At 41.2% G+C, this 27042-nt stretch overlaps 1 protein-coding gene across 1 annotated transcript in view; it reads right to left on the bottom strand.

The window, feature by feature from the left end:
- LOC124803407 (facilitated trehalose transporter Tret1-2 homolog) overlaps positions 1 to 27042 on the bottom strand; it is a 78445-nt gene that overhangs the window by 4520 nt on the left and 46883 nt on the right. Inside the window, exon 3 of the mRNA XM_047264591.1 lies at positions 25786 to 26079. Within this exon, the coding sequence (XP_047120547.1) occupies positions 25786 to 26079 (294 nt within the window). The remainder of the gene's footprint in view (positions 1 to 25785; positions 26080 to 27042) is intronic.

The following is a 27042-nucleotide window of genomic DNA, read 5'->3' as shown; positions in this document are numbered from 1 at the left end:
CGTGCACGTATAGCCCCAGCTACAACAAACAGTAACGCACGCCAGCAAGGAAATAACTACGTACAGAAAACTCAATATTTCAGTTCCTATCGCAATGCACCGTAAAGTAATGACTATCACGATAGACGTAAAAACAATGAGCACAATTATCAGCGTACGTATAATAACAGTCGGTCTTACGAGCAGCAAAACGATCAGCAGCAACATAGTCTCATGAATGAACCCGACGGTAGGTATCATCCAGAGCGTAATACGTCTGGAAGAAATAATAGAACAGTACAAATAGTTGAAATGCCACAACATCCTCCAGAAAATAATAACACGTCAGATAGAATCTGAGTAGATACTGTACAGGTCGCATCTTCCAGTAACACAAGCACTACTTTTGACACGCAGAATGTTGTTCACGAAAATGTTATTACTTTTGACGATATCAGAGACATTCTTTTACAGGAAAGACCAGTTGTTCAAAAACCATTTCACATCCTGTCATCGAAATTACAATTGGTTCATCGAAATTTTCAGCAGTAATCGATTCCGGATCACCTATGTCAGTAATAAATGAAGAAACTTTCAACGAGTGTAACAAAGAGAATACCTATCCTACATTACCATTAGGCAAAATGAAAGTGAAAGGAGCAGTATCGAGTAAAGGAGTAGACGTTAAATTAGAGACACATTTATCATTTTGTATTGCAGGTCACACATTTCAGTCAAATTTTTGGATTGTTCCTTTATTGACAACAGACGTTATTTTAGGCACGAACTTTCTGGTACAACACGACGCAGTTATTGATTTTCAAAATTCCTATTTAATGCTAAAGGATGAAAATGTTCAGTTGGCTTTAGAATTTCAGCACTCTTTATCTGCGGAAGAACAAACAATTAATTGTACAGAGGTCATTTCCGTATCACGTGGCATAGACTGTAATTCCAAATTGTTCACGGATACGTACGTCCATAACTATAATACTTCAGACGAAGCTGACTACAACGTAATGCAGATGATTTCTGATAAAGTTAAACAAAGCAGTGCAAATACAGACGACGAACGCATGCAACTACACAAAATTCTTTTACAGCAAGCTCCAGTTTTTGACAATGTTCCTGGTACTACGTCCGGTTTTATGTATGAATTTCAAGTCAAACAGCACGACACACTTAAAGCAAAGCATTATCCCATTCCATATATCTATAGAGAACAAGTTAAGAAGGAATTGCAAGTTATGCTTGACCAAGGAATTATTGAACCGGCAGTTAGTCCGTACATAGACCCGCTACATATTGTTAAGAAAAAAGATGGCTCACTTCGCCTCGTGCTTGATTCACGTCACATCAATGACATAATTATTAATGAAACAGATCGACCACAGACACTAGAGGAACTTCTACAGAAATTTCACGGTACTGCTATTTATTCTACATTAGATTTGAAATCGGGATTTTGGCAAATTCAGCTCCATCCGAACTGCAGAAAGTACACAGCATTTCTCTGTTTTGGTGACTGTTATCAGTTTTGCAAATTACCATTCGGTTTAACTACTTCCTCAGCAGCTTTTATTCGCGGTTTGAATACAATACTTCCGACAGAACTTAAAGACAGAATCACGACGTACGTAGACGACATTCTTATCGCAGAAGCTAACTGGTCTGAACACAACATGATTCTTGAACGTCTGTTACAAACTTTTCGTGCACAAAGACTCACAGTTAATCTCAGTAAATCGCACTTTGGTAAAACTTCTATAAAATTTCTTGGACACGTAATTTCAGCAGAAGGCGTTGCGCCTGACCCGGAAAAACTTCAAGCTCTACGTGACATTACTGTTCCTGCGACGAAGAAACAACTACGCAGTTTTTTGGGCTTAATTAACTTTTTTCGTAAATTTATTCATTACTCTGCTTTAGATACCCCCCGATTATGTCAATTGACAGGTAAAAACACTATCTGGTCCTGAGATAAGCAAGCACATTCTGAATTTATGAACCTGAAACATGCTTTGTTGAATGCACCACTTTTATCGCACCCAGATCTTACCAGAAATTTTTCCATTGCCACCGACAGTTCTAACATCGCTTTAGGCGTACATATTTTCCAGGAAGTTGAAGAAGATGGTTCTACAGTAATTAAAAACATCGCATTTGCAAGTCGCATTCTGTCACCTGCTGAACGAAATTATTCTGTTACAGAACTGGAAACATTATGTGTTGTTTGGGCTTTTACGAGATTTAAGCACTTTCTTTATGGAAGACACACCACCGTTTACACAGACCGTAGAGCAATACAATTTTTACTTTCAGCTAAATTCACACACGACAGATTAAGCAGATGGAAGCTTTATTTACAGGAATTTAATTTCACAATTGTTCACATTCCCGGCACACAAAATGTTGTAGCAGACGCACTATCTCGTTCTCTCAGCAACAATCAGCAAGACGTCGCAACCAACTACTGCAAAGAAAATTTCAGCGTGATGTACATCCAACAAGTTGCATTTGAAAATTTCATTTCATCGTCATTACAGGACATAGCACAAGAGCAAAGTAAAGACAACGTGTGGAAAGAAATTAAACACCTTTGGGAAGATAAGAATAATGTTACGATTAGAAACCATTACACTGTACGCCATGACATTCTGTTTCGGCGCCCTCACCCTGACAGCAACAATTGGTTATTATGCATTCCTGATAAACTCGTTAACAAATTAATCTGGTATACTCATTTAAGTTACGCACATTACGGAGCCAGAAAATGTTTTCTTATACTGCGACAGAACTGTTATTTTACCAACATGGAGAAACGTATACGACGAGTTTTAGCGTCATGTAAAATCTGCCAGAAAGCTAAGTCAGACACAATTTCACATATTCCTCCATTATATCCCATTGTACCTGTTAAATTAAGACACATGGCCGCTGTAGACATTTTTGGTCCGATTCCGAGAACAAATAGAGGTTTTTGCTACATCTTTGTCGCTGATGAACTCACTTCAAAATTTGTTACCATCACTCCGTTACGCAAAGCTACTGCTAAAACCGTTTCGAAAGCATTTGTAAAGCATTTTCTATTTCATGTAGGGCATGTGTTGAAAGTAATTTCTGACAATGGATCACAATTTCGTTTTGCTATATGGACATGTGCGTTACGAGCTAGAAACATTTCTCCGATCTATATATCCAAGTACCATGCTTCTTCGAACCCTTGTGAACGATTAATGAAAGAAATTGGTAAACTGTGTAGAATATACTGCCACAAAAGACATATTGATTGGGACACACACATATTCTCATTCCAAGATGTAATTAATTCGATACCAAATGAATCCACTATGCTATCTCCGTCTGTTATACTGAAAAATGTTGAACCACCTAACAAGATTACAGAATTAGTAAACTTTCCTACATCTCGTCGACTACGACACCATGAAATAATTGACATTGCACTGAACAACATCAAACGTGCCGCAGAGCGCCGGAGAAGACAATAAAAACAGGTTTTATACGCCGTGACTTTCACATTGGACAGAAGATATTAGTACGTACACAGCATTTGTCCAATAAAGGAAAAGGTAGGTGCAGTAAATTTGAACTTCTATACGCAGGACCATATCGGATTCGCAGCATTCCTCACCCCAATGTTGTACACGTTGAAACTTTGAGAACCAGAAAATCCAAAGGAAACCACCACGTCTCCAACATTAAACCCTTTATTGAATGAACATACTTTATGATTTATCACACTGTAATGCCATTTCCTAATTTTTTTTATTTATGACCACATATGCAATTATATTCACATGAACACTTACTGATGGTTGTCGTATTTTTTCTTGGCAAGTGCCCGGCAAGGTAAGGTTAGCAGGTCGCTTTTCTTGTCGTTACATATCAGACCGTGCACATTTTCCATTTTTTTATGTATATATGATTGTTTCATGTTTTGTTTGTATGCACTATGAAATAGTTAAGATATAGCAAACACCAGTTGACTTTGACATTTTTGCCCTATGATATCTCAACATCGTGACTCTTTTACATTTTTTTTGCTGCTGCATTATGATATTCTGTGTACATTTTTGCATCTGAACACTGTCTATATATTTTGACATATTACGTTTTTTGTCATGTTATGCTGAATGCTTAATTATATTACCATAAACCAGTCATTATTTAGTGAGTATATGATGTAAATGCAAGACATTAATCTTTGTTCATCAATTTCAGAAAGAAATGATGCGTGTAAAGGAAATAAATTAAACAGAAATGGGAATTTCACCTACGGAATAGACGAAAGAAGATGCAAAAACCTTATGAGGAAGAGTAAATGGATCAGAATTAACAAGCATTAACAAGAATATACTATACACATTGTAGAATAGCAGTCTTAACTAATTTTTTCTTTCAGAATACAAGGCGATTGATGCAGGCTGTCAGACAGAACTACACATCTTAGTTTTAGTGATGAAATATGCTAGAGATAAGGAATAGTTGTATAATGAGTAATGAAGTGATTTTTTTGCAGATGATAATGAATACTGATGTATAATGATGAAGAATATACTACTATGGATAATGAAGTTTATCTTTACAGGTGATGATAATAACAGAGTTATGATAATATAGATAATGAAGTGATGGATAATGAAGTTTTTTTACAGATAAGGATAATGTGGAAGTTATGTATTCATGCTATGCAGTTATTTAAGTATTTGTTGCAGTTCGTTTTGACAGCAGGTGTTTTATTGCAGAGTATAATGGCTGAAGGTTTTGGAAAGGACAGCTATGGAACACATTTTTATACACATTCACTACCTGTTAATTCGAAGTTCACTACTTTTCAGCATAAAATGCGTTTCTTCTTTCAGTTTAATAATCCATTTTTGTATATTTTTTAATTTGTTCAAGAAATGCCCCAATAATAATTTTGTTTTCAAAGCAATCGTTTTTAAGAAAAGAATCATTCCAATTGTAACAATATTTCCTATGCTTTTCCTCCCAGAATCAATTTATCAGATTAATTATTGCACAGGGCCTAAGCTCAGCGATGCTGCCCTTCAATTTATCAGATTAACTATTGCACAGGGCCTAAGGTCAGCGATGCTGCCCTATTATTGTGGGTTTAATGATTAAATTTCATTTCTCAATTTTTGTGTCGAGTTTACATTTTGGTCATTATTATTCTATAACTTTTGTGGGGACCAAATATTTGGCTCGTTTTCATTATCATAGACTTTTCTTTTATTTTTGCTGGGAAGTTACATTTGGCACAATTTCGGTTGACATTCAAATATAGTCTTTTACATTATTTGCGGGGAAATTATTGTCTTTTTACATTTTTGTGGGAAGGTTACAACATTCATTTTATATGTATGAGTATTACGCACACAGTGTGACATAGATATAACAACATATATTCAAACTTATTCAGCTGTCTATTTCCCAGCTGCAATGGTTACTCATTCTGAAATGTACTAATTCAGTATAAGGTGTGTTGTACACAACATCTCCTATATCATAGAATATAAACATTAAAGTGCATGGAACAGCCAATAGTATGTAGTTTACTGCTGCTGTTTTCCAAAGATCTTATGTTACAGACACAACAATATGTCAAACAGCTAATTAGGAAAATTCACTTGCTGTCTAATTACAGTTTGGGATAGTATGTAGTTACAGAAATACCACCAAAAAATAAAAGATGCAAATGGTGCCTATAGTTAAACAGACACATTTTTATGGATGAAACACAAATGATACGGGCGTAATATTACACGAATAACAAGGCTGAATCACATAGCTTAACCCATTATGATTATATTTATGGGAGAAATATATTCTTTCCCCCCCATGAACCATGGACCTTGCCGTTGGTGAGAGGCTTGCGGGATCAGTGATACAGATGGCCGTACCGTAGGTGCAACCACAACATAAGAGGATCTGTTGAGATGCCAGACAAACGTGTGGTTCCTGAAGAGGGGCAGCACCCTTTTCAGTAGTTGCAGGGGCAACAGTCTGGATGATTGCCTGATCTGGCCTTGTAACACTAACCAAAACGGCCTTGCTGTGCTGATACTGCGAACGGCTGAAAGCAAGGGGAAACTACAGCCGTAATTTTTCCCGAGGGCATGCAGCTTTATTGTATGATTAAATGATGATGGCGTCCTCTTGGGTAAAATATTCCGGAGGTAAAATAGTCCCCCATTTGGATCTCCGGGCAGGGACTACTCAGGAAGCGACGTTATTAAGAGAAAGAAAACTGGCGTTTTACAGATCGGAGCGTGGATTGTCAGATCCCTTAATCGGGCAGGTAGGTTAGAAAATTTAAAAAGGGAAATGGATAGGTTAAGTTAGATATAGAGGGAATTAGTGAAGTTCGGTGGCAGAAGGAACAAGACTCCTGGTCAGGTGAATACAGGGTTATAAATACAAAATCAAATAGGGGTAATGCAGGAGTAGGTTTAACAATGAATAAAAAATAGGAGTACGGGCAAGCTACTACAAACAGCATAGTGAACGCATTATTGTGGCCAAGATAGACACGAAGCTCACGCCTACTACAGTAGTACAAGTTTATATGCCAACTAGCTCTGCAGATGATGAAGAAATTGATGAAATGTATGGTGAGATAAAAGAAATTATTCAGGTAGTGAAGGGAGACGAAAATTTAATAGTAATGGGTGACTGGAATTCAAGAGTAGGAAGAGGGAGAGAAGGAAACATAGTAGGTGAATATGGTTTTGGGATAAGAAATGAAAGAGGAAGTCGCCTGGTAGAATTTTGCGAAGAGCATAACTTAATCATAGCTAATACTTGGTTTAAGAATCATGAAAGAAGGTTGTATACATGGAAGAACCCTGCAGGTGCTAAAAGGTATCAAATAGATTATATAATGGTAAGACAGAGATTTAGGAACCAGGTTTTAAATTGTAAGATATTTCCAGGGGCAGATGTGGACTCTGACCACAATCCATTGGTTATGAACTGTAGATTAAAACTGAAGAAACTGCAAAAAGGTGGGAATTTAAGTAGATGGGACCTGGATAAACTGAAAGAACCAGAGGTCTTACAGAGTTTCAGGAAGAGCATAAGGGAACAATTGACAGGAATGGGGGAAAGAAATACAGTAGAAGAAGAATAGGTGGCTTTGAGGGATGAAATAGTGAAGGCAGCAGAGGATCAAATAGGCAAAAAGTCGAGGGCTCGTAGAAACCCTTGGGTAACAGAAGAAATATTGAATTTAATTGATGAAAGGTGACAATATAAAAATGCAGTAAATGAAGCAGGCAAAATGGAATACAAACGTCTCAAAAATGAGATCGACAGGAAATGCAAAATGGCTAAGCATGGATGGCTAGTGGACAAATGTAAGGATGTAGAGGCATATCTCACTAGGGGTAAGATAGATACTGCCCACAGGAAAATTAAAGAGACATTTGGAGAAAAGAGAACGACTTGGCATGAATATCAAGAGCTCAGATGGAAACCCAGTTCTAAGCAGAGAAGGGATAGCAGAAAGGTGGAAGGAGTATATAGAGGGTCTATAAAAGGGCGATGTACTTGAGGACAATATTATGGAAATGGAAGAGGATACAGATGAAGATGAAATGGGAGATATGATATTGCGTGAAGTTTGACAGATCACTGAAAGACCTGAGTCGAAACAAGGTCCCGGGAGTAGACAACATTTCATTGGAACTACTGACAGCCTTGGGAGAGCCAGTCCTGACAAAAACTCTACCATCTGGTGAGCAAGATGTATGAGACAGGCGAAATACCCTCAGACTTCAAGAAGAATATAATAATCCCAATCCCAAAGAAAACAGGCGCAGACAGATGTGAAAATTACCGAACTATCAGTTTAATAAGTAACAGCTGCAAAATACTAACACGAATTCTTTACAGACGAATGGAAAAACTGATAGAAGAGGACCTCGGGGAAGATCAGTTTGGATTCCGTAGAAATATTGGAACACGTGAGACAATACTGACCCTACGCCTTATCTTAGAAGTAAGATTAAGGAAAGGCAAGCCTACGTTTCTAGCATTTGTAGACTTAGAGAAAGCTTTTGACAATGTTGATTGGAATACTCTCTTTCAATTTCTGAATGTGGCAGGGGTAAAATACAGGGAGCGAAAGGCTATTTACAATTTGTACAGAAAGGAGATGGCAGTAGTAAGAGTTGAGGGGTATGAAAGGGAAGCAGTGGTTGGGAAGGGAGCGAGACAGGGTTGTAGCCTCTCCCAAATGTTATTTAATCTGAATATAGAGCAAGCAGTAAAGGAAACAAAAGAAGAATTTGGTGTAGGAATTAAAATCCATGGAGAAGAAATAAAAACTTTGATGGTCGCTGATGACATTGTAATTCTGTCAGAGACAGCGAAGGACTTGGAAGAGCAGTTGAAAGGAATGGACAGTGTCTTGAAAGGAGGGTATAAGATGAACATCAACAAAAGCAAAACGTGGATAATGGAATGTAGTTGAATGAAGTCGGGTGATGCTGAGGGAATTAGATTAGGAAATGAGACATTTAAAGTAGTAAAGAAGTTTTACTATTTGGGGAGTAAAATAACTGATGATGGTCGAAGTAGAGAGGATATAAAATGTAGACTGGCGATGGAAAGGAAAGTGTTTCTGAAGAAGAAAAATTTGTTAACATCGTGCATAGATTTAAATGTCAGGAAGTCGTTTCTGAAAGTATTTGTATGGAGTGTAGCCATGTATGGAAGTGAAACGTGGACGATAAATAGCTTAGACAAGAAGAGAATAGAAGCTTTCGAAATGTGGTGCTACAGAAGAATGCTGAAGATTAGATGGGTAGATCACATAACTAATGAGGATGTATTGAATAGAATTTGAGAGAAGAGGAGGTTGTGGCACAAGAAGAAGGGATCGGTTGGTAGGACATGTAATGAGACAACGAGGGATCACCAATTTAATATTGGAGGGCAGCGTGGAGGGTAAAAATCGTCGAGGGAGACCAAGAGATGAATGCACTAAGCAGATTCAGAAGGATGTAGACTGAAGTAGGTACTGGGAGATGAAGAAGCTTGCACAGGATAGAGTAGCATGGAGAGCTGCATCAAACCAGTCTCAGGACTGAAGACCACAACAACAACAACAACAATAATATGCTTTCCAATGGATAAGGTCCCAAAATATGTATATCCATTGAGGTGAAACGATCACTTTGGCTATAGGCATCTACTACTGACCAGGCTGTCACAGTGCAACTTCATAATTTGACACTGTTCTACTGATTTCTCCTCACAGCTAGAGAATGCAGAAATATAAGAAACAAAATTTATCATTCTGATATCTTAAATGAATATCGATATCCGCCTTTTATAAACACATGGTCAACTGATTCTACTTACATAGTTTATTTTTGAGTGAAGTGTCGTGGATTGATGTAGCCACTGTAATCAATTTTAGGAGTATTAACTGTACAGATGTATAAGAGTAAATATACATGTATAATGTGTGTGTGTGTGTGGGGGGGGGGGGGCGGTTTGCAGTGGTGAGTGGGTGTGATTGTGTGGCAGTTCTACTTTACTAAAACTCCTTTGGAAAGTAAGTGGATATAAAGTAAGATTGATATAAAGTGAGATTTAACACTGTAATGTATTCATCCTCTTAACATTCAGTGAAATATGGTGCAGTACCTGACTGGAACAATCCACAGAAGAGTCAATGAGTATGTGGATCACTCTGAAAATTGTTAGATAATTTTTCTGACATCTCAACATCAATGGCAACTACTTGTGTTAAATATCAGTGGGGTACTGTAGTTCATATAATATAATTCAATGATAATAGTCATATAATCAGATTAAACTATAGTTCCTAAGGAATTTTGATCACATATAGTGCATTAATAACTCCCATTTTGAGTTAAAACTGCAGTAGGATTTCTTAACTCGGTATTGGTGCTGTCGATGATGCACTACAATTTCCTAATTAGATCTGATGGACGCATCATACTCTTTATAACTGGGCTATGGTTACAGTAACCACTATAATTGGACTATGTTTCTAAAACAATTTCCTCTTTTTAGTTTTAATGCAATTAGACTGTTTATAAAGCAATTTGCTTTTATAATTGGACAGTTTATACGTTTTTAATGTAGGAATTGGTCTATATTTGCAAAACAATTTATTTTTATATGTGGAACATATTTGTATATTGCATATAATTGGGCTTTATATAAAAATAACCAGTAAATGTTGTAAGATGAACTTAACATAAGTGCATAGACAATCAGTAATGTAATTTTTTATTTCCATTCCTTTGTCACATCATTTTAATGATAATATCGACTTCTTCATTTGCTCTCATTTTTCTTCCTATCTTTCCTATTCTACTTGTATTCTTAGGTCATGTGTCTTTAATTAATTTTATGTATTAATTTTGATTTATTTTCTTTGGTTTTATCACCCTGTTTGTTTTGTCCACATTATCGTGTTCATTATATCTGTTACTCATTTTTTTAAAATTTCGTTGTACTTATAAACCCTTCTTTCATTTGACTCTTCATCTGCGTTATTTTGTCCATAGTGCAATAGGTATTTAGGATATGTTTTAAATGTTCATATGACGATTACCGTGCAAAAAAAAAAAGAAAGAATGCACATCTGGTAACGAAAGATACACACACCAAAAGAAGTTTTGCATCACACCAGTTCCCAGAACTCCTGAAGATAGACGTTGACTGTGGATATTGTATCACAGACTGTTGAGAAATGTCACTAAACCCACCCAAAGATGTAAACAACCATGCATGAGCAGCGCCTATTTGACGGAGGGGATCCGACAGCCGATCAGTTCGTCATTCCACCAAAAAGGAGGTACACGGCTCGTGTTGTCTGTAGTTCAACCATGCCTAGACTGTCAGTACTGCGGTTCGATTGCATCCGCATAGTTACTTTGTGCCAGGAAGGGCTCTCAAGAAGGGAAGTGTCCAGGCGTCTCGGAGTGAACCAAAGCTATGTTGTTCGGACATGGAGAAGATACAGAGAGACAAGGTCTATGACTTGCCTCGCTTAGGCCGCCCAAGGGACACGACTGGAGCTGATGGCCGCTACCTACAGATTATGGCTCAGAGGAAGCCTGACACCAACGCCACTGTGTTGAAGAATGCTTTTCCTGCAGCCACAGGACGTCGTGCTACGACTCAAACTGTGCGCAATAGGCTGCATGATGCGCCACTCAACTCCCGACGTCCATGGCGAGGTCCATCTTTGCAACCCGACACCATGCAGCTCGGTTCAGTCGGGCCCAGCAACATGGCGAATGGACCGCTCAGGATTGAGCAGAGATGAGTGTCGCATATACCTTCAACTAGATAATCGTCGGAGACGTGTTTGGAGACAACTGGTCAGGCTGAACACTTTAGACACACTGTCCATCGAGTGCAGCAAGGTGGAGGACCCCTGCCGTTTTGTGTTGGCATTACGTGGGGCCAACGTACGCCATTGGTGGTCATGGAAGGCGCCATAACGGCTGTACGATACGTGAATGCCGTTCTCCAACCGATAGTGCAACCATATTGGCAGCATATTGGCGAGGCATTCTTCTTCATGGACGACAATTGCCGCCCGAATCGTACACGTCTTGTGAATGACTTCCTTCAGGATAACGACATCGCTCGACTAGAGTGGCCAGCATGTTTTCCAGACATGAACTCTATCGAGGATGCCTGGGATCGATTGAAAAGGGCTGTTTATGGACATTGTGACCCACCAAACACTGTGAGGGATCTACACCGAATCGTCGTTGAGGAGTAGGACTATCTGGACCAAAATGTCTTGATGAACTTGTGGATAGTATGCCACGACGAATACAGGCATGCACACAGACCTGCTACTAGGTATTAGAGGTACCGGTGTGTACAGCAATCTGGACCACCACATCTGTAGGTCTCGCTCTATGGTGGTACAACATGCAAAGTGTTGCTTTCATGAGCAATAAAAAGGGCGGAAATGATGTTTATGTTGATCTCTATTGCAATTTTCTGTAGATGTTCCGGAACTCTCGGAACCGACGAGATGTAAAACTTTTTTTGATGTGTGTACATTTTTCACAACACTGTAGTCAATATAAACATATTTAGTCTTTTGTTTTTAACTGATAAATCGGAATTTTTAAATAATTTAATATTATAATTGATAAATTTAGTGAAATTCATATTCACAAACATTCCGACGGAAAAAAATGATATAAGGAAACATTGAAACAAATGAAAAAAGTTCATACAATGATTAAAATGATGTGACAGCAGAATAGAAATTGCAGTTAAAGTAATTAACTGAATAAAAATAATGATCAACGTAATTTCGATAAAGATTTATGAATGAAAAATTTGCTATATGTGACAAGATTCGCACCCACAACTTCAAGCATGTGAAGCTATAATCCTATCCATTACGCTACGCAACTAGAAAACTTTATTCAGCTTTTTTAACGATTCTGAGGATCACGCAAAATTCTGAAATTTTGTCGACAATACTTACAAACGAGAGCTCACCAGGGTGCGTGGCTACAGCGTGTGATACCTGGGATATTAACCTACACAGCCGTAGAGATGGTTTCAAAAAGTCGATCCCACCACAGGAAATCTCTCTTAGTTAGTGTATTTACTCCTTTATTGAGATAAACGCGAGTTACATACCAGTAATTCTTATTCGTATGTATGGCAATGAAACATGGACTGTGGGAAAACCGGAACAGGAGAGAAAAAAAAATGGCTCAGAGGACTATGGGCTTAACTTCTGAGGTCATCAGTCCCCTAGAACTTCCAACTACTTAAACCTAACTAACCTAAGGACATCACACACATCCATGCGCGGTTCCAGACTGTAGAGCCTAGAACCGCTCGGCCACCCCGGCCAGCGGAACAGGAGAGAATCGAAGCATTTGAGATGTGGTGCCACAGACGTATGTTGTAAATTAGATGGACTGATAAGGTAAGGAATGAGGAGATTCTGCCGGGATCTGAGAGGAAAATAATATGTGGAAAACACTGAAAAGGGGAAGGAACAGGTTGATAGGACACCTGTTAAGACATCAGGCATCGAATTTCATGGTACTAGATGAAAGTGTAGAGGGCAAAAACTATAGAAGAAGACAGAGATTGGAATATATCCAGCAAATAATTGAGGACGTAGGTTGTAAGTGCTACTCTAAGATGAAGAGGTTGGCGTAGGAGAAGAGTTCGTTGCGGGACGCATCAAGCCAATCAGAGGAATGATGACCAAGAAAAAAAGAGACAAGTCAAAACGTGAAACAACGCTCATTCCAACAGTCCAGCAACTCGATTTCTTCTGCACTGTTTCATTTCCCATCATTGCTAAACTGTAATAGGCTACAAAAACGAAATACAGCATCGGGCCAGAAGCATCCGTACACCTATGTAATGCGGAATTGTTCACTAGACGTCACACGAGGCAGACTCGCCAGTATGAAAGGAGGCGTGGAGAACTGTGTTGTCAGTAGAAAAGCAATAATAGGAGAAAGAGTCACTCGAGAGAGATGAGTGGCTTCGTACGTCGACTAGTCACTGGATGTCACCTGAGTAACATATTCATCAGAGACATTTCATGAATTTCATCCATAGTCGATGCTGCCGAACTCCGTGACTGTTCCTTTACGGGGTTGTAGAAAAATATCCGCTACCAGTCACAATAAAAGGTTGTTTATTCGTCACACGACCGGTTTCGGGCTTGCGCCCATCTTCAGATGTTTATATAGCAGATGTTACATGGAAGTTCTTTGACCACAGCCCACATATTTGTATGTAAACATAGTGTAGTGCACATCATAATAGTGTAATATGGTGATATACCTGATATATGGACGTGAAAATGACGATAAATGTGTAACTAAGTGGCAAAACTATCATCACAGCATAACTGTAATATTGGTGCTTCATCTTTTTGTAAGTACAGATATATTTTCGTCAAATGCTGCCTTACCACTTACAATTGTCCCACTTATATTTGTGTAGTCGCCAGCAAATAATTTTTTTTTTTGTATTTATACAGTGATCTCCGACAGTACAAACATGTAAACGAATGTATAAACACCTGAAGATGGACGCAAGCCCGAAACCGGTCGTGTGAAGAATAAACAACCTTTTATTGTGACTGGTAGCGGATATTTTTCTACAACCCCAGAGACATTTCACCTCTTCTAAAGCTGCCCAATCACAGCTCTTGTGCTGACGAACATGGACCGGGTGCTTGCAAGAAATTGCAGGAAATTAGCTAAAGGAAACATTCGTGAGTTCCAAACAACTAGCAGCAGCACAGCTAGCACTATAACTGCACTTAGGATGTTAAGAAGAATGAGGTAGAACAGTGTAGCAGCTCCTCTTAAGCCACCCGTATGTGTAGTCACCCTCTCAGGAGACAGCGCCTTAGAGTAACACTGTCCGTGCGGACGGGATGGTTTGCGTGCTCCAGGGAAGCAGAGGGCCATGCCAGCAGTAGCGTAGCTACCGGCAGGGCCTCCTAAGCCGGACGGGCTTCTGCACAGCAGCTGGACAAAGTGTCTCTCACAACGCCCTTTCTTTCCTCTAATCCTGTCCTGTTTTTCGGAGATACGGACTTCGTTAGCACTGGCATGCCATCCGTATAGGAGAGGGGCAACTATAAATGGAAACCCGGAATTGGTTCGAATGGTTGAAATGGCTCTGAGCACTATGCGACTTAACTTCTGAGGTCATCAGTCGCCTAGAACTTAGAACTACTTAAACCTAACTAACCTAAGGACATCACACACATCCATGCCCGAAGCAGGATTCGAACCTGCGACCGTAGCGGTCGCTCAGCTCCAGACTGTAGCGCCTAGAACCGCACGGATACTCCGGCCGGCAAACCCAGAATTGGCACTTCCGTCAGGCGCAAGTACGGTCCAACCGGAAATGAGCGGCAGTTGTCTGTAGCCAACCTGACTCCGTATTTCGTGTATTTTCACTTCTGTGGAACCAGTCAGCTAGACCGAGAGGATGGCACGAGTAGTGGGCAAGCTCATCGTTACCTAAATCTGCGTCCCAGACGCAGTAGCATCTACGTAGAGGACACTCCATCCAAAAAAAAAAAAAAAAATAAAAAAATAAAAACACTGATAGCTGCAGTTACCGGTCATAAGCTAGCTCAATAGGTCGTAGGAGCGGCCGCCAGTGATCGCTATTGACAGTGGGAGGGCCCATCGTAGCTCCACTGGCCAGTCACCGCCTGCTTCAAGCTGGGCAGCCCCCAGTCAGATAGGCACTGGCCCATCCTGGTGCCGATTGTTCCATTGGGTGTATGGAACACTAGCTTTGCTAGTACTCGTCACCATAATATCGACATCCGCTGCTACAAAATAAAAAATAAAAATAAAATAAAAAGTAAAGATATTCCATTGTGCATCGGTACATGGAACATCCACACTATGCTGCAACACTTCCTGGGCACCTGTGGAAGCTCACAAGAGCTACGCAAAACGGTTGCTATCGACTTAGAGCTAGTCAGACTCAATATCGCTATAACAGCACTGCGAGAAACCAGGCTACCAGAAGGAGGCACAATACGGGAAAAAAACTACACTGTTTTCTGGAAGGACAAAGATGTTGCTAGCCCCAGACAGCACGGAATCGGTTATGCTGTACGCAATGACTTGCTGTGTTGTACCGAAAACCCGACTGAGATCTCTGAACGCATTGTGACTACGATTCACAACAAACAGTGAACCACTGACGCTGATATCTGTATACAGGGTGTTACAAAAAGGTACGGCCAAACTTTCAGGAAACATTCCTCACACACAAAGAAAGAAAATATGTTATGTGGACATGTGTCCGGAAACGCTTACTTTCCATGTTAGAGCTCATTTTATTACTTCTCTTCAAATCAAATTTATCATGGAATGGAAATACACAGCAACAGAACGTACCAGCGTGACTTCAAACACTTAGTTACAGGAAATGTTCAAAATGTCCTCCGTTAGCGAGGATACATGCATCCACCCTCCGTCGCATGGAATCCCTGATGCGCTGATGCAGCCCTGGAGAATGGCGTATTGTATCACAGCCGTCCACAATACGAGCACGAAGAGTCTCTACATTTGGTACCGGGGTTGCGTAGACAAGAGCTTTCAAATGCCCCCCTAAATGAAAGCCAGGAGGGTTGAGGTCAGGAGAGCGTGAAGGCCATGGAATTGGTCCGCCTCTACCAATCCATCGGTCACCGAATCTGTTGTTGAGAAGCGTACAAACACTTCGACTGAAATGTGCAGGAGCTCCATCGTGCATGAACCACATGTTGTGTCGTACTTGTAAAGGCACATGTTCTAGCAGCACAGGTAGATTATCCCGTATGAAATCATGATAACGTGCTCTATTGATCGTAGGTGGACGAAACTAAAATGAGCTCTAACATGGAAATTAAGCGTTTCCGGACACATATCCACATAACATCTTTTCTTTATTTGTATGTGAGGAATGTTTCCTGAAAGTTTGGCCGTACCTTTTTGTAACACCCTGTATGCACCGACACTTACCTCAGCTGCAAATGTCAAAGATCAGTTTTATGAACAGCTTTGTGATGTAGTACAGGGAGCGCACTCCGGGACTGTATATGCAACCATCGTGATTTCAACGCTCGTATTACTAGTGATTTTGCCACTAGGCCTGACTGCCTAGGCAAACACTGAGTGGGCAAAATGAATGATAATGATCCACGGTTGCTTGAATTCTGTGCAAAGTATCAGTTATGTGTCACCAATACATAATACAAAGGCAAACTGAACCACAAGGTTTCCTGGATGCACCCCCGCTCAAAACATTGGCACTAATTAGATCTTATTCTAACTGAAAGGAAAGATTTGCGTTACTTTCTTCATACAAATTCTGTCCTTAGTGCAGATTGTGACACGGATCAAGCACTAGCAGCGACAAAAGTGGGCTTCATGACTAAAAAGTTTCACTCTGCCAGAACATCTTACAAAACAAAAATTAATCTTTGCCAAAAAAGAAATACTGCTGCAGTAAATGTATTTGGTAAAGAGACACCAAAAGAGGTTAATCCCTGGGACCCAGCCGCTCCTATTTCTGAAGACTGGCAGAAGATAAAATCGCATCTTATCGCTACGGCTGGAAATGTGCTCGTAATCTGGAAGCAAAATCCCACGATTGTTTCATCGAGAACGTAGATGTCCTGAAACCTCTCCTTGAGGCTACGTGTCAGGCCACTGTCACCTGTTATAAAAACCCACGCAGTTCAACACGCAGGGAGCTAAGAAAATCAAAGGCAGCTGTTAAACGCACTCTCCGCGACTGTATCAATACCTATTGGGAGCAACTTTGCACTGGCTTAGAGGAGTATTTCAATGCTGGCGGCATTGGTGGTGTGTACTCGGGCTTCAAACGGGCCAGTGGATCCATTCCAAAGAAGAGCGTACCACTCGAGGAAATAGATGGAAAAGTCATCACAGATCGAAATCGTCAATTGCTCCGTTGGAAAGAACATTACTCCAGCCTCTACTCAAATCCCATCAACATTAGTCCAGAAGCAATGGATGAAACTCCTCAGATGACACCGTAACATGACTTATATGTCACGCCTACTATGCTGGAGCTTCAAAGAGCAATTGCACTGCTCAAATGTGGGAAGTGCCCTGGCGAAGACAACATCTCCATAGAAACTGTAAAACTTAAGCCAGTTTTTCCGCTGTTTTTCAAGCTCTTACTGAAATGTTGGGCTCAGGCTGCAGTGCCGCAAGGCATGCGCGATGCCAATATTGTTACACAAAGGTAAAGGTGATCGCGGCGATTGTAACTGCCACCGTGGAATCTCACTTCTGAGTATACCTGGAAAAATCATTTTCCTGTATGGTGTTCGGCAGACTTCATAAGCTTGCCGAGCGCATATACCCTGAGGAAAAATGTGGGTTTCATCCTCAGCGATCTACAGTTGACATGATCTTCACACTCAGACAAATTCAGGGTAATTGCCGCGAGCAGAAAACCCCTTTGTTCATTGCCTTTATCGACCTATACGAGGCTTTCGACGCAATCAGGACTGTATGCAGTACTTTTGAAGACAGGGTGTCCTCCAAAGCTCTTAAAGATGATCAAGGATTTTCAAGAAGATACGGAAGGTGCTGTGGTCTTTGACGGAATCACATCTGACCCGTTTGATGTGAAAAGAGGGGTTGCGTATTGGCTCCCACTCTGTTCAATACCTTCTTCTCAGCACTCTTCAAAGTTGCTTTTGGTGAAATTAATCTGGGCAGTCGTCTGTATACCAGAGCTGATGGGGAGCTCTACAACATTTCTCTACTCAGATCCAAGCGCTTTCGAGGGGACTTAATTGTAAATAGCCTTTTATTTGCTGACGATGCTGCATTTGTAGCGCACACCCAAGACGGTCTGCAAGAGCTTATGGATAAATTCTCTACTGCATGCAAGCCCTTCTCCATGGCTATAAACGTAAAGAAGACAGTTGTCATGGCACAAGGATACACAGATCCTCCTTGTTGAAGGTATTCGGTAAGTTCTGATATCTTAGTTCAATAATGACAGAAGATCTCTCCCTGGATGACGAGATAAATGCACGAATAAGAAAAGCTGCCAGTACTTTCGGGAAGTTCCGCACACGTGTATGGGATAACAGACATCTCACATTGTCGACAACAATTCTTGTAGATCAATATTGTGTGCTGAGTACTCTCCTGTATGGAGCTGACACTTGGACGTCGTATGCCAAACAGGAATGGAACGAATGCTCAACGCCTTTCACCTGCGGTGCTTACGGCGCGTATTGGGAAGGATCGTGCGACAAATGATTTGGTTCTGAAAACTGCAAAACAACACAGTATCACTGCCACGCTGAAGCAAAGTCGCCTGCGGTGGTTAGGACATCTGCATCGCGTGGACCACTCCCGTCTGTCCCGGCGCACAGTGCGCAATGAAATAGCAGGAACATAGAGACCTCGTGGAAGACCTTCACTACGCTTTAGGGACTGCGACAAGCCTGATACGTGGGCAGTTGATATTGACAGTGACAAGTGGGAGCAACTCGCTGACGATCGCAACAAATATAGGAAACTGACTGCAGATGGAAGCGAGATGCCCGACCAAGTATGGCTTCACAACTTACCTGCAAAACGATCGCGCACACACATGAGCTTATGACTAACGCACCCGCTGGAGCGACTCATATTTGCCTCGCTTGTGGGCGCCAAGTCGGCTCTCGCATCGGACTTCTGAGCCACCAGCGTATATGACTCCAGGATGCCACTTGAATCTCCCGACAGGAAGCACCCGGCCATTGTATATTATACAGGGTGGTCCACTGATAGTGACCGGGACAAATATCACACGAAATAAGCATCAAACGAAAAAACTACAAAGAACGAAACTCGTCTAGCTTGAAGGGGGAAACCAGATGGCGTTATGGTTGGCTCGCTAGATGGCGCTGCCATAGGTCAAACGGACATCAACTGCGTTGTTTAAAATAGAAATCCCCATTTTGTTTACATATTCGTGTAGTACGTAAAGAAATATGAATGTTTCAGTTGGACTACCTTTTTCGCTTGTGATAGATAGCGCTGTAATAATCACAAACGTATAAGTACGTGGTATCACGTAACATCGCGCCAGTGCGGACGGTATTTGTTTCGTGATACATTACCCGTGTTAAAATGGACCGTTTACCAATTGCGGAAAATTTCGATATCCTGTTTATGTATGGCTATTGTGGTCAAAATGCTCAACGGGCGTTTGCTATATATGCTGCTCGGTATCCTGGACATCTTCCAAGTGACCGGAACGTTCGCCGTATAGTTACGTTATTTAAGGAAACAGGAATTGTTCAGCCACATGTGAAACGTCAACCACGACCTGCAACAAATGATGATGCCCAAGTAGGTGTTTTAGCAGCCGTCGCGGCTAATCCGCACATCAGTAGCAGACAAATTGCACGAGAATCTGGAATCTCGAAAACGTCGGTGTTGACAATGCTACATCAACATCGATTAAACCCGTACCATATTCCTATGCACCAGGAATTGCATGGCGACGACTTTGAACGTCGTGTACAGTTCTGCCACTGGGCACAACAGAAATTACGGGACGATGACAGATTTTTTGCACGCGTTCTATTTAGCGACGAGGCGTCATTCAGCAACAGCGGTAACGTAAACCGGCACAATATGCACTATTGGGCAACGAAAATCCACGATGGCTGCGACAAGTGGAATATCAGCGACCTTGGGGGATTATTGCATGGTACGTCATCATGAGAGGAAGGATAATTGGCCCCCATTTTATCCATGGCAATGTAAATGGTGCAATATATGCTGATTTCCTACGTAATGTTCTACCGATGTTACTACAAGATGTTTCACTGCATGACAGAATGGCGATGTACTTCCAACATGAAGGATGTCCGGCACATAGCTCACGTGCGGTTGAAGCATGAACAGCATATTTCATGACAGGTGAATTGGTCGTCGAAGCATCATTCGGTGGCCCGCACGTTCACCGGATCTGACGTCCCCGGATTTCTTTCTGTGGGGAAAGTTGAAAGATATTTGCTATAGTGATCCACCGACAACGCCTGACAACATGCCTCAGCGCATTGTCAATGCATGTGCGAACATTACGGAAGGCGAACTACTCGCTGTTGAGAGTGTGGTGTCACAGGCAGACACGCCCTTGCTAGGTGGTAGCCTTTAAATCGGCCGCGGTCCTTTAGTACGTATACGTCGGACCCGCGTGTCGCCACTGTCAGTGATTGCAGACCGAGCGCCGCCACACGGCAGGTCTAGAGAGACTTCCTAGCACTCGCCCCAGTTGTACAACCGACTTTGCCAGCGATGCTTCACTGACAAAATACGCTCTCATTTGCCGACACGATAGTTAGCATAGCCTTCAGCTACGTCATTTGCTACGACCTAGCAAGGTGCCAGTACCAGTTACTATTGATACTGTAATCATGTACCGTCAAGAGCGACGCTCATCATTAATGGATTAAAGTTAAGTATTCCACCAGCTACGTCCTTTTTTCTAAAGTCTAATTTCCTTGTCCTGTTCCAGACCTCACGCCAGCCTGCGTGAGCTAACACGCGTGCCTTTCGGCTTCCTCTAGTACCCGGTGTTGGCTCTCCTGCCAACCCACAACAGAGAGGAATGTCGTTACACGTATTTCCAAATGCATTGAGGTTGACGGACATCATTTTGAGCATTTATTTCATTAATGTGGTATTTCCAGGTATTCACGCTGTAACAACATGTGTTCTCAGAAATGATAAGTTCCCAAAGGTAAATATATCACGTTGGAACAACCGAAATGTTCAAACGTACCTAAGTTCTGTATTTTAATTTAAAAAACCTACCTGTTACCAACTGTTCGCCTAAAATTGTGAGCCATATGTTTGTGACTATTACAGCGCCATCTGTCACAAAGCGAAAAAAGTGGTCCAACTAAAACATTCATATTTCTTTACGTACTACAGGAATATGTAATAAAAAGTGGGGGTTCCTATTTTTAAAAAAATGCAGTAGATATCAGTTTGACCTATGGCAGCGGCATCTAGCGGGCCAACCATAGCGCCATCTGGTTTCCCCCTTCAAGCTAGACAAGTTTAGCGCTTTGTAGTTTTTTCGTTTGACGCTTCTTTCGGGAGATATTTGGCCCTGTCACGATCAATGGATGACCCTGTATATGCAGTCAATTTTAACCGTAGCTTATAATGATACAAAGAGTGACGCCATTGGGCAGTGGGTGAATGGAAATAAATTAATTGTGTTGATGAATCACGTTATTCCTTATTACAATCCAATGGAAGGGCTTGTAAGTGGCAAATGAGTAAGGACATTTACTAGCCATCCTGCGCAGTGCCAACAATGAAATGCGAAAGAGATCGGGATACGGAAGGTTGGTCATGGTGTGGTCCCCTTATTGAACTTAAGAAAACGGTAAATGTAGTAGGATATCGATACAACTTGTAGAACTGTGTACACCGTACGGTAGAGGAATAATTGGCAGACGATGATTATTTGATCATCCTGAGAATGCACCATGTCATAAAACAGCACGTATGAGGCAATGATTTGTGGAGAATAACATTCCTGAAATGAAGTGGCCGCCAGAGACTCCCGAACGGAACCTGATGGAACACCTTTGGGATGAATTACGACGCCGACTTTGTTTCCGACCCTAACGTCCTAAACTTCTGTAGTTTCGGCTCTTTAGGAAGAATGGACTGCGATTCCTCCACCGACATTGAGACAGGCCACTGAAAGTGTCCGCAGCAGAATTCAAGCCATCATAAACACAAAGGGAGGGCACACCTCATGTTAATGTCCAGTAATAAATGTTCAGATATTTTTGATCAGACAGTGTACACTCTTTACGCTTGCGTTAGATCATTTGGCATAACGAGAGTGGCTTCTTTTTTAAGCCAAGCACAAGAAAAATGGTTCAAATGGCTCTGAGCACTATGGGACTTAACATCTATGGTCATCAGTCCCCTAGAACTTAGAACTACTTAAACCTAATTAACCTAAGGACATCACACACATCCATGACCGAGGCAGGATTCGAGCCTGCGACCGTAGCGGTCACGCGGTTCCAGACTGAAGCGCCTAGAACCGCACAAGCACAAGAAAAGAGGATCTGCAAGCAAGAGAGAGACCTAGGTCTTATGGAAGTGCTGCTCCTCAGAGCGCAATACAAAATTCCTCATGATTCCTTTCCGTATAAACCAACAGAAAAATCACAGCACCGATTGTATTGCACAGGTGTCGGATACCAGATCGTGCGGTGGAATTCTATGCCGCTTGCTCTTGGCGAGTCAGTACAGGGACGGTTAATGCTGTTTGTCGATGACACTGGAGTTGTTGTCCTATGATATGCCATATCTGTGTTCGATCTGCTGATAGTGCAGGCATAGCAACATGTACACACCCTTCAGAACATGTTGGGTTATGTGAAAGAGCGTTATCCTGTTGGAAAACACCCCTTGAACGCCGTTCATGAATGGCAACAATGCAAATCGAATCACCAGACTGACTTACAATTTTGCAGTGAGGGTGCGTGGAGTAACAACGAGAATGATCCCATGCCATACGAAATGGCACCAAAGACCGTTACCTGTGTGTCTAGCAAGCGGACGGGTTAGGTACAATTTCTCAACTGGCCTCTTCCTAATCAACTCATGGCTATCACTGACACTTTTCATGAGGAAACACAACAGATCTCCACCGCGCTCTCCAGCGAACCCTAGCTTGAGACCAACGAAACCACAAACGGCGGTGGTTTGAGACCAGAGGAATGCAGGGTTCAGGGCGTCTGGCTTGAAGCTATCCTTGAATTAACCGATTCTGTCATTGTGGTTCCAAATGCTGCTCAGATTGCTGCTGCAGATTCTGTACGATGCGGCACAGCCACACGCGGAACATGAATGTCTTCCCTCTCCGTAGTGCTGTGTGGCCATGCGGGCCCAGATCTTCTTGCGAGCTTACGTTCTCGTGACCACCACTACTAGCAATCACATACAGTGGCTACGTTCCTGCAAAGTCTTTCCGCAGTATCACAGAAGGAACATCCAGCTTCTCGTAGGCCTATTACATGACATCGTTCAACCTCAGTGAGGTGCTGATAATTGCGTCTTTATCGCCTTTAAGGCATTCTTGATTGTCGACTCACCGCGTCCAGTCTAGAAGGTAACTAACGCTCACGACTGTTACAGCGTCAGTTTGAAGCAAACATGATTTGCTTCCTCATAGTGGCGCTACTATCTCCTCTAATGGGTCTGGCTTGAAATTTGAACAGACATCATCTTTCAGATGTAGAAACACGCCTACTAACTTTCGTCTATGTCACACAACTCCTTCTTTATGTTGCAGCTTTTTCCGTCGGTGTGCCTCTACTGTCTCCCTATTTTAACGTCTTTTAAACCATTCCCTACATCTTCTTTTCTTATTGTTACTATTTCATTCATCTTCAGCAATTGTAGTCGTATATAATGAAATATTAAGCAACCAGTTTGGAAATCTAAATTTCTTTTATGCAATTGACTGCTTATTATTTCATTCCTTATTTTTGTCCCGCCCCTATTCCACCCCCCTCTTCCCACTATTTTTGTTCTGGTTCAAAAATGGTTCAAATGGCTCTGAGCACTATGCGACTTAACTTCTGAGGTCATGAGTCGCCTAGAACTTAGAACTAATTAAACCTAACTAACCTAAGGACATCACACACATCCATGCTCACGGCAGGATTCGAACCTGCGACCGTAGCGGTCGCTCGGTTCCAGACTGTAGCGCCTAGAACCGCACGGCCACTACGGCCGGCTCTTTGTTCTCCCTCACGTTTTCGCTTATCTGAAAAATTCGCCTAGTGCAGACTAAGAGTTGTTTAAGCGCAACATTTTGCGGACGATGTTTGGTGTAGTTGTTATGTAGAGATGTAATGTTTAACCTGTGGTAAGAGGCGACTGAGGAAGGCGTCACACCAAATAAAATACTGATGATTAGATTTGTGATGAGGTGGGACTTTAGATCTGTCAAATAATTGTGAAACTTCATTGTAGATGACCGTCAGACGTTTATTTTTATACTCAATGCTACCGGATTCGATCAGTAGACCATTATCAAGCTGAAACCTAACGGACAGACAAAACCGTTGAAGTGCATAGGTCACAATATGCCGACAAAATAAAAATTATGACGTTAAATAACATAGCAATTATTTACAAAGCGTAACCAGCTTATCACGACCACATATGAAGTAAACAACTTCGATGCAGATACACAACCGTAGCTTCTGTTGCAAAAACTAATCTCCAAAAGATATGGTTATACAGGACACGCACATAAGACGATAACACATTTCAAAATGAAGAAAACTGTAACGGACTTACTGAAAAAAAATTAACGGCAAAGATCGAATTCAAATCGTTGTGAATCTTGAACAAAGACGGTAAGACAGTGTCTATAGCTGTAGCATCGATCATGTGTACATATCGTAGGTACATGTGAGGGCTTTGGAGTGTTTTGGAGAACATCGATGTAACAGCGATGTAAACTTAACGAAAAATGTACTTAACAAACGGTGTCAACAAAGCACAATCATGAAAAAGATTACAGTAAAGTGACATGTGTCGACATAGAAATTTTTACAAAACATGCAATGTCAAGATAGTAAAAAGTAAATACGAAAAGATGGAGTTAATATCCTTTAAGGTTACGTGTCGTGTTTTAATCATATCAATTAAAGGAATATGTGAACAGTGGGATCTCAAACAAGTACAACGATAGGTACAATGAATTAATCTTGTATCACATGTATCTTTTAATAATGTAAATAGTCAAATAGCTATTTGATTTTTTTTTACTACAAGTCCGTTACAGCCTTCTTCAGTCTGAAATGTACGATCGTCTTTGTGCGTCTCCTACATATCTATGTCTTTTTCAGATTCTTTGTTACAACAGAAGCTAAGTTTTTCTATCTACGTCGAAGTTGTTTACTTCAAATGTTATGGTGACAAGCTGGGTACTCTTTGTAGTTAATTGCTGCGTTATTTAACGCCCTAATTTTTATTTTGTCGGTGTATTGTGAGCTGTGCACTTTAAGGATTTTTGTCTGTCCGTTGATCGAAACCGGTAGCGTGGAGTATAAAAATAATATAAAAATAAACATCTGATGGTCAGCTACAATGAAGTTTGACAAATATCGTTAACTTGAAAGGGAAACGTTGCACGCGTAGACTGCCTCACGTACTGAGCTACGTAACGTACCTGCAGCGCTCCTAGAATAATTGTTGCCAACTCGGAAGGCACAGATCCGCCGGCCTCATCGAACATCACGACGGCATAGTTAAGCACAGTTAAGGAGCCGCATAGCTGCACACTGGCGCTGAGGGTGGCGACGTTGGCGAAGCCCTTGAGCGGGGCTCTGGAACAGATTTCCTTGAGCGTGAAGCGTCCGGCGCCGCCATCCTGGGTGCCGTCTCCAGCCAGGGACGCCCGAATGCGTTCCATCTCATGCTCCACCTGCTCATCTGAGATTCCACGGCGCAGCCACCTCAGCGCCTTTGACACAGAACATACACCTTCTCAGAAAATCCTAATAAATTGTGTGACGTTATGATGTTGATAAACGATCCTCCAAGTGGTAGCCTGTAAATACACTGCAGGAAAAAAATTACTACACCCTTTTATATGTTTCCAATTCACTCAAGATTTATTGTTGCAACAGTTCCTACAGAGTACACGAAATGATTACATTTATAGGTCAATAGCACTCTAACATTCTGCGTGGTGTCTGTTTGTTCTAAGTCGTGTCTCCCTACCACTTTCTCGCAACGACGCTCTGAGCGTGTTTTTTAGGGAACTGACTAGTTTGAACCTGAGACCTGTTGCTGGTAAGGAGACGCCAGACCACACATCACATGTAGAGGTCAGAAGAGTTCAGTGAGACTAGTGATGATATAATCAAATACTTAATGATTTCAGCATCAGCTCCACTGCACTCCCTGTAAAAGAATCTTAATACTAACTAAATTTAGTGGAAGGGGTTCAAGGCTTTCCTATTTTTAGTTAGCTGGTAAAATAACATCGAAAAAGCAGTTAAGTTTACCATCGGAATTTTTATTCTACTCACAAAGCATTGTTTATAAATTGTACTATTGATAAAAGGAAATATTTTAATACAGGATGATAAAAACCAACTGCATTCAACAGAAATCTGAACGAATATTCCCTGAATGGATTTCCAAGTTCTATAATGGATCAATGGATGACCTATGCCATTCACATCTATAATCTAGGTTTAAATTAAGTTTCATAAAAGAGAAAACTATTAAAAATGGTCTACAGTGACCCTCAGTTACCTTTAATTACTTATTTAACTAGTAAATTACAGTGGCTGATGTGGCTTCTCAGTAATTATATAACAGAAAAATCATCACGTTTCAGATTTTAACTTCAAGTAGCAAATGTGAATACCATGAAGTTTAATTGACAATCGACACTAGTATTACGTAAAAAGGGGAT

The sequence above is a fragment of the Schistocerca piceifrons genome, chromosome 6 (genome assembly GCF_021461385.2).
Source record: "Schistocerca piceifrons isolate TAMUIC-IGC-003096 chromosome 6, iqSchPice1.1, whole genome shotgun sequence".
Lineage (NCBI taxonomy): Eukaryota > Metazoa > Arthropoda > Insecta > Orthoptera > Acrididae > Schistocerca > Schistocerca piceifrons.
The sequence above is the reverse complement of the archived record's forward strand: the minus strand, read 5'-3'. Positions and strand labels throughout refer to the sequence as shown.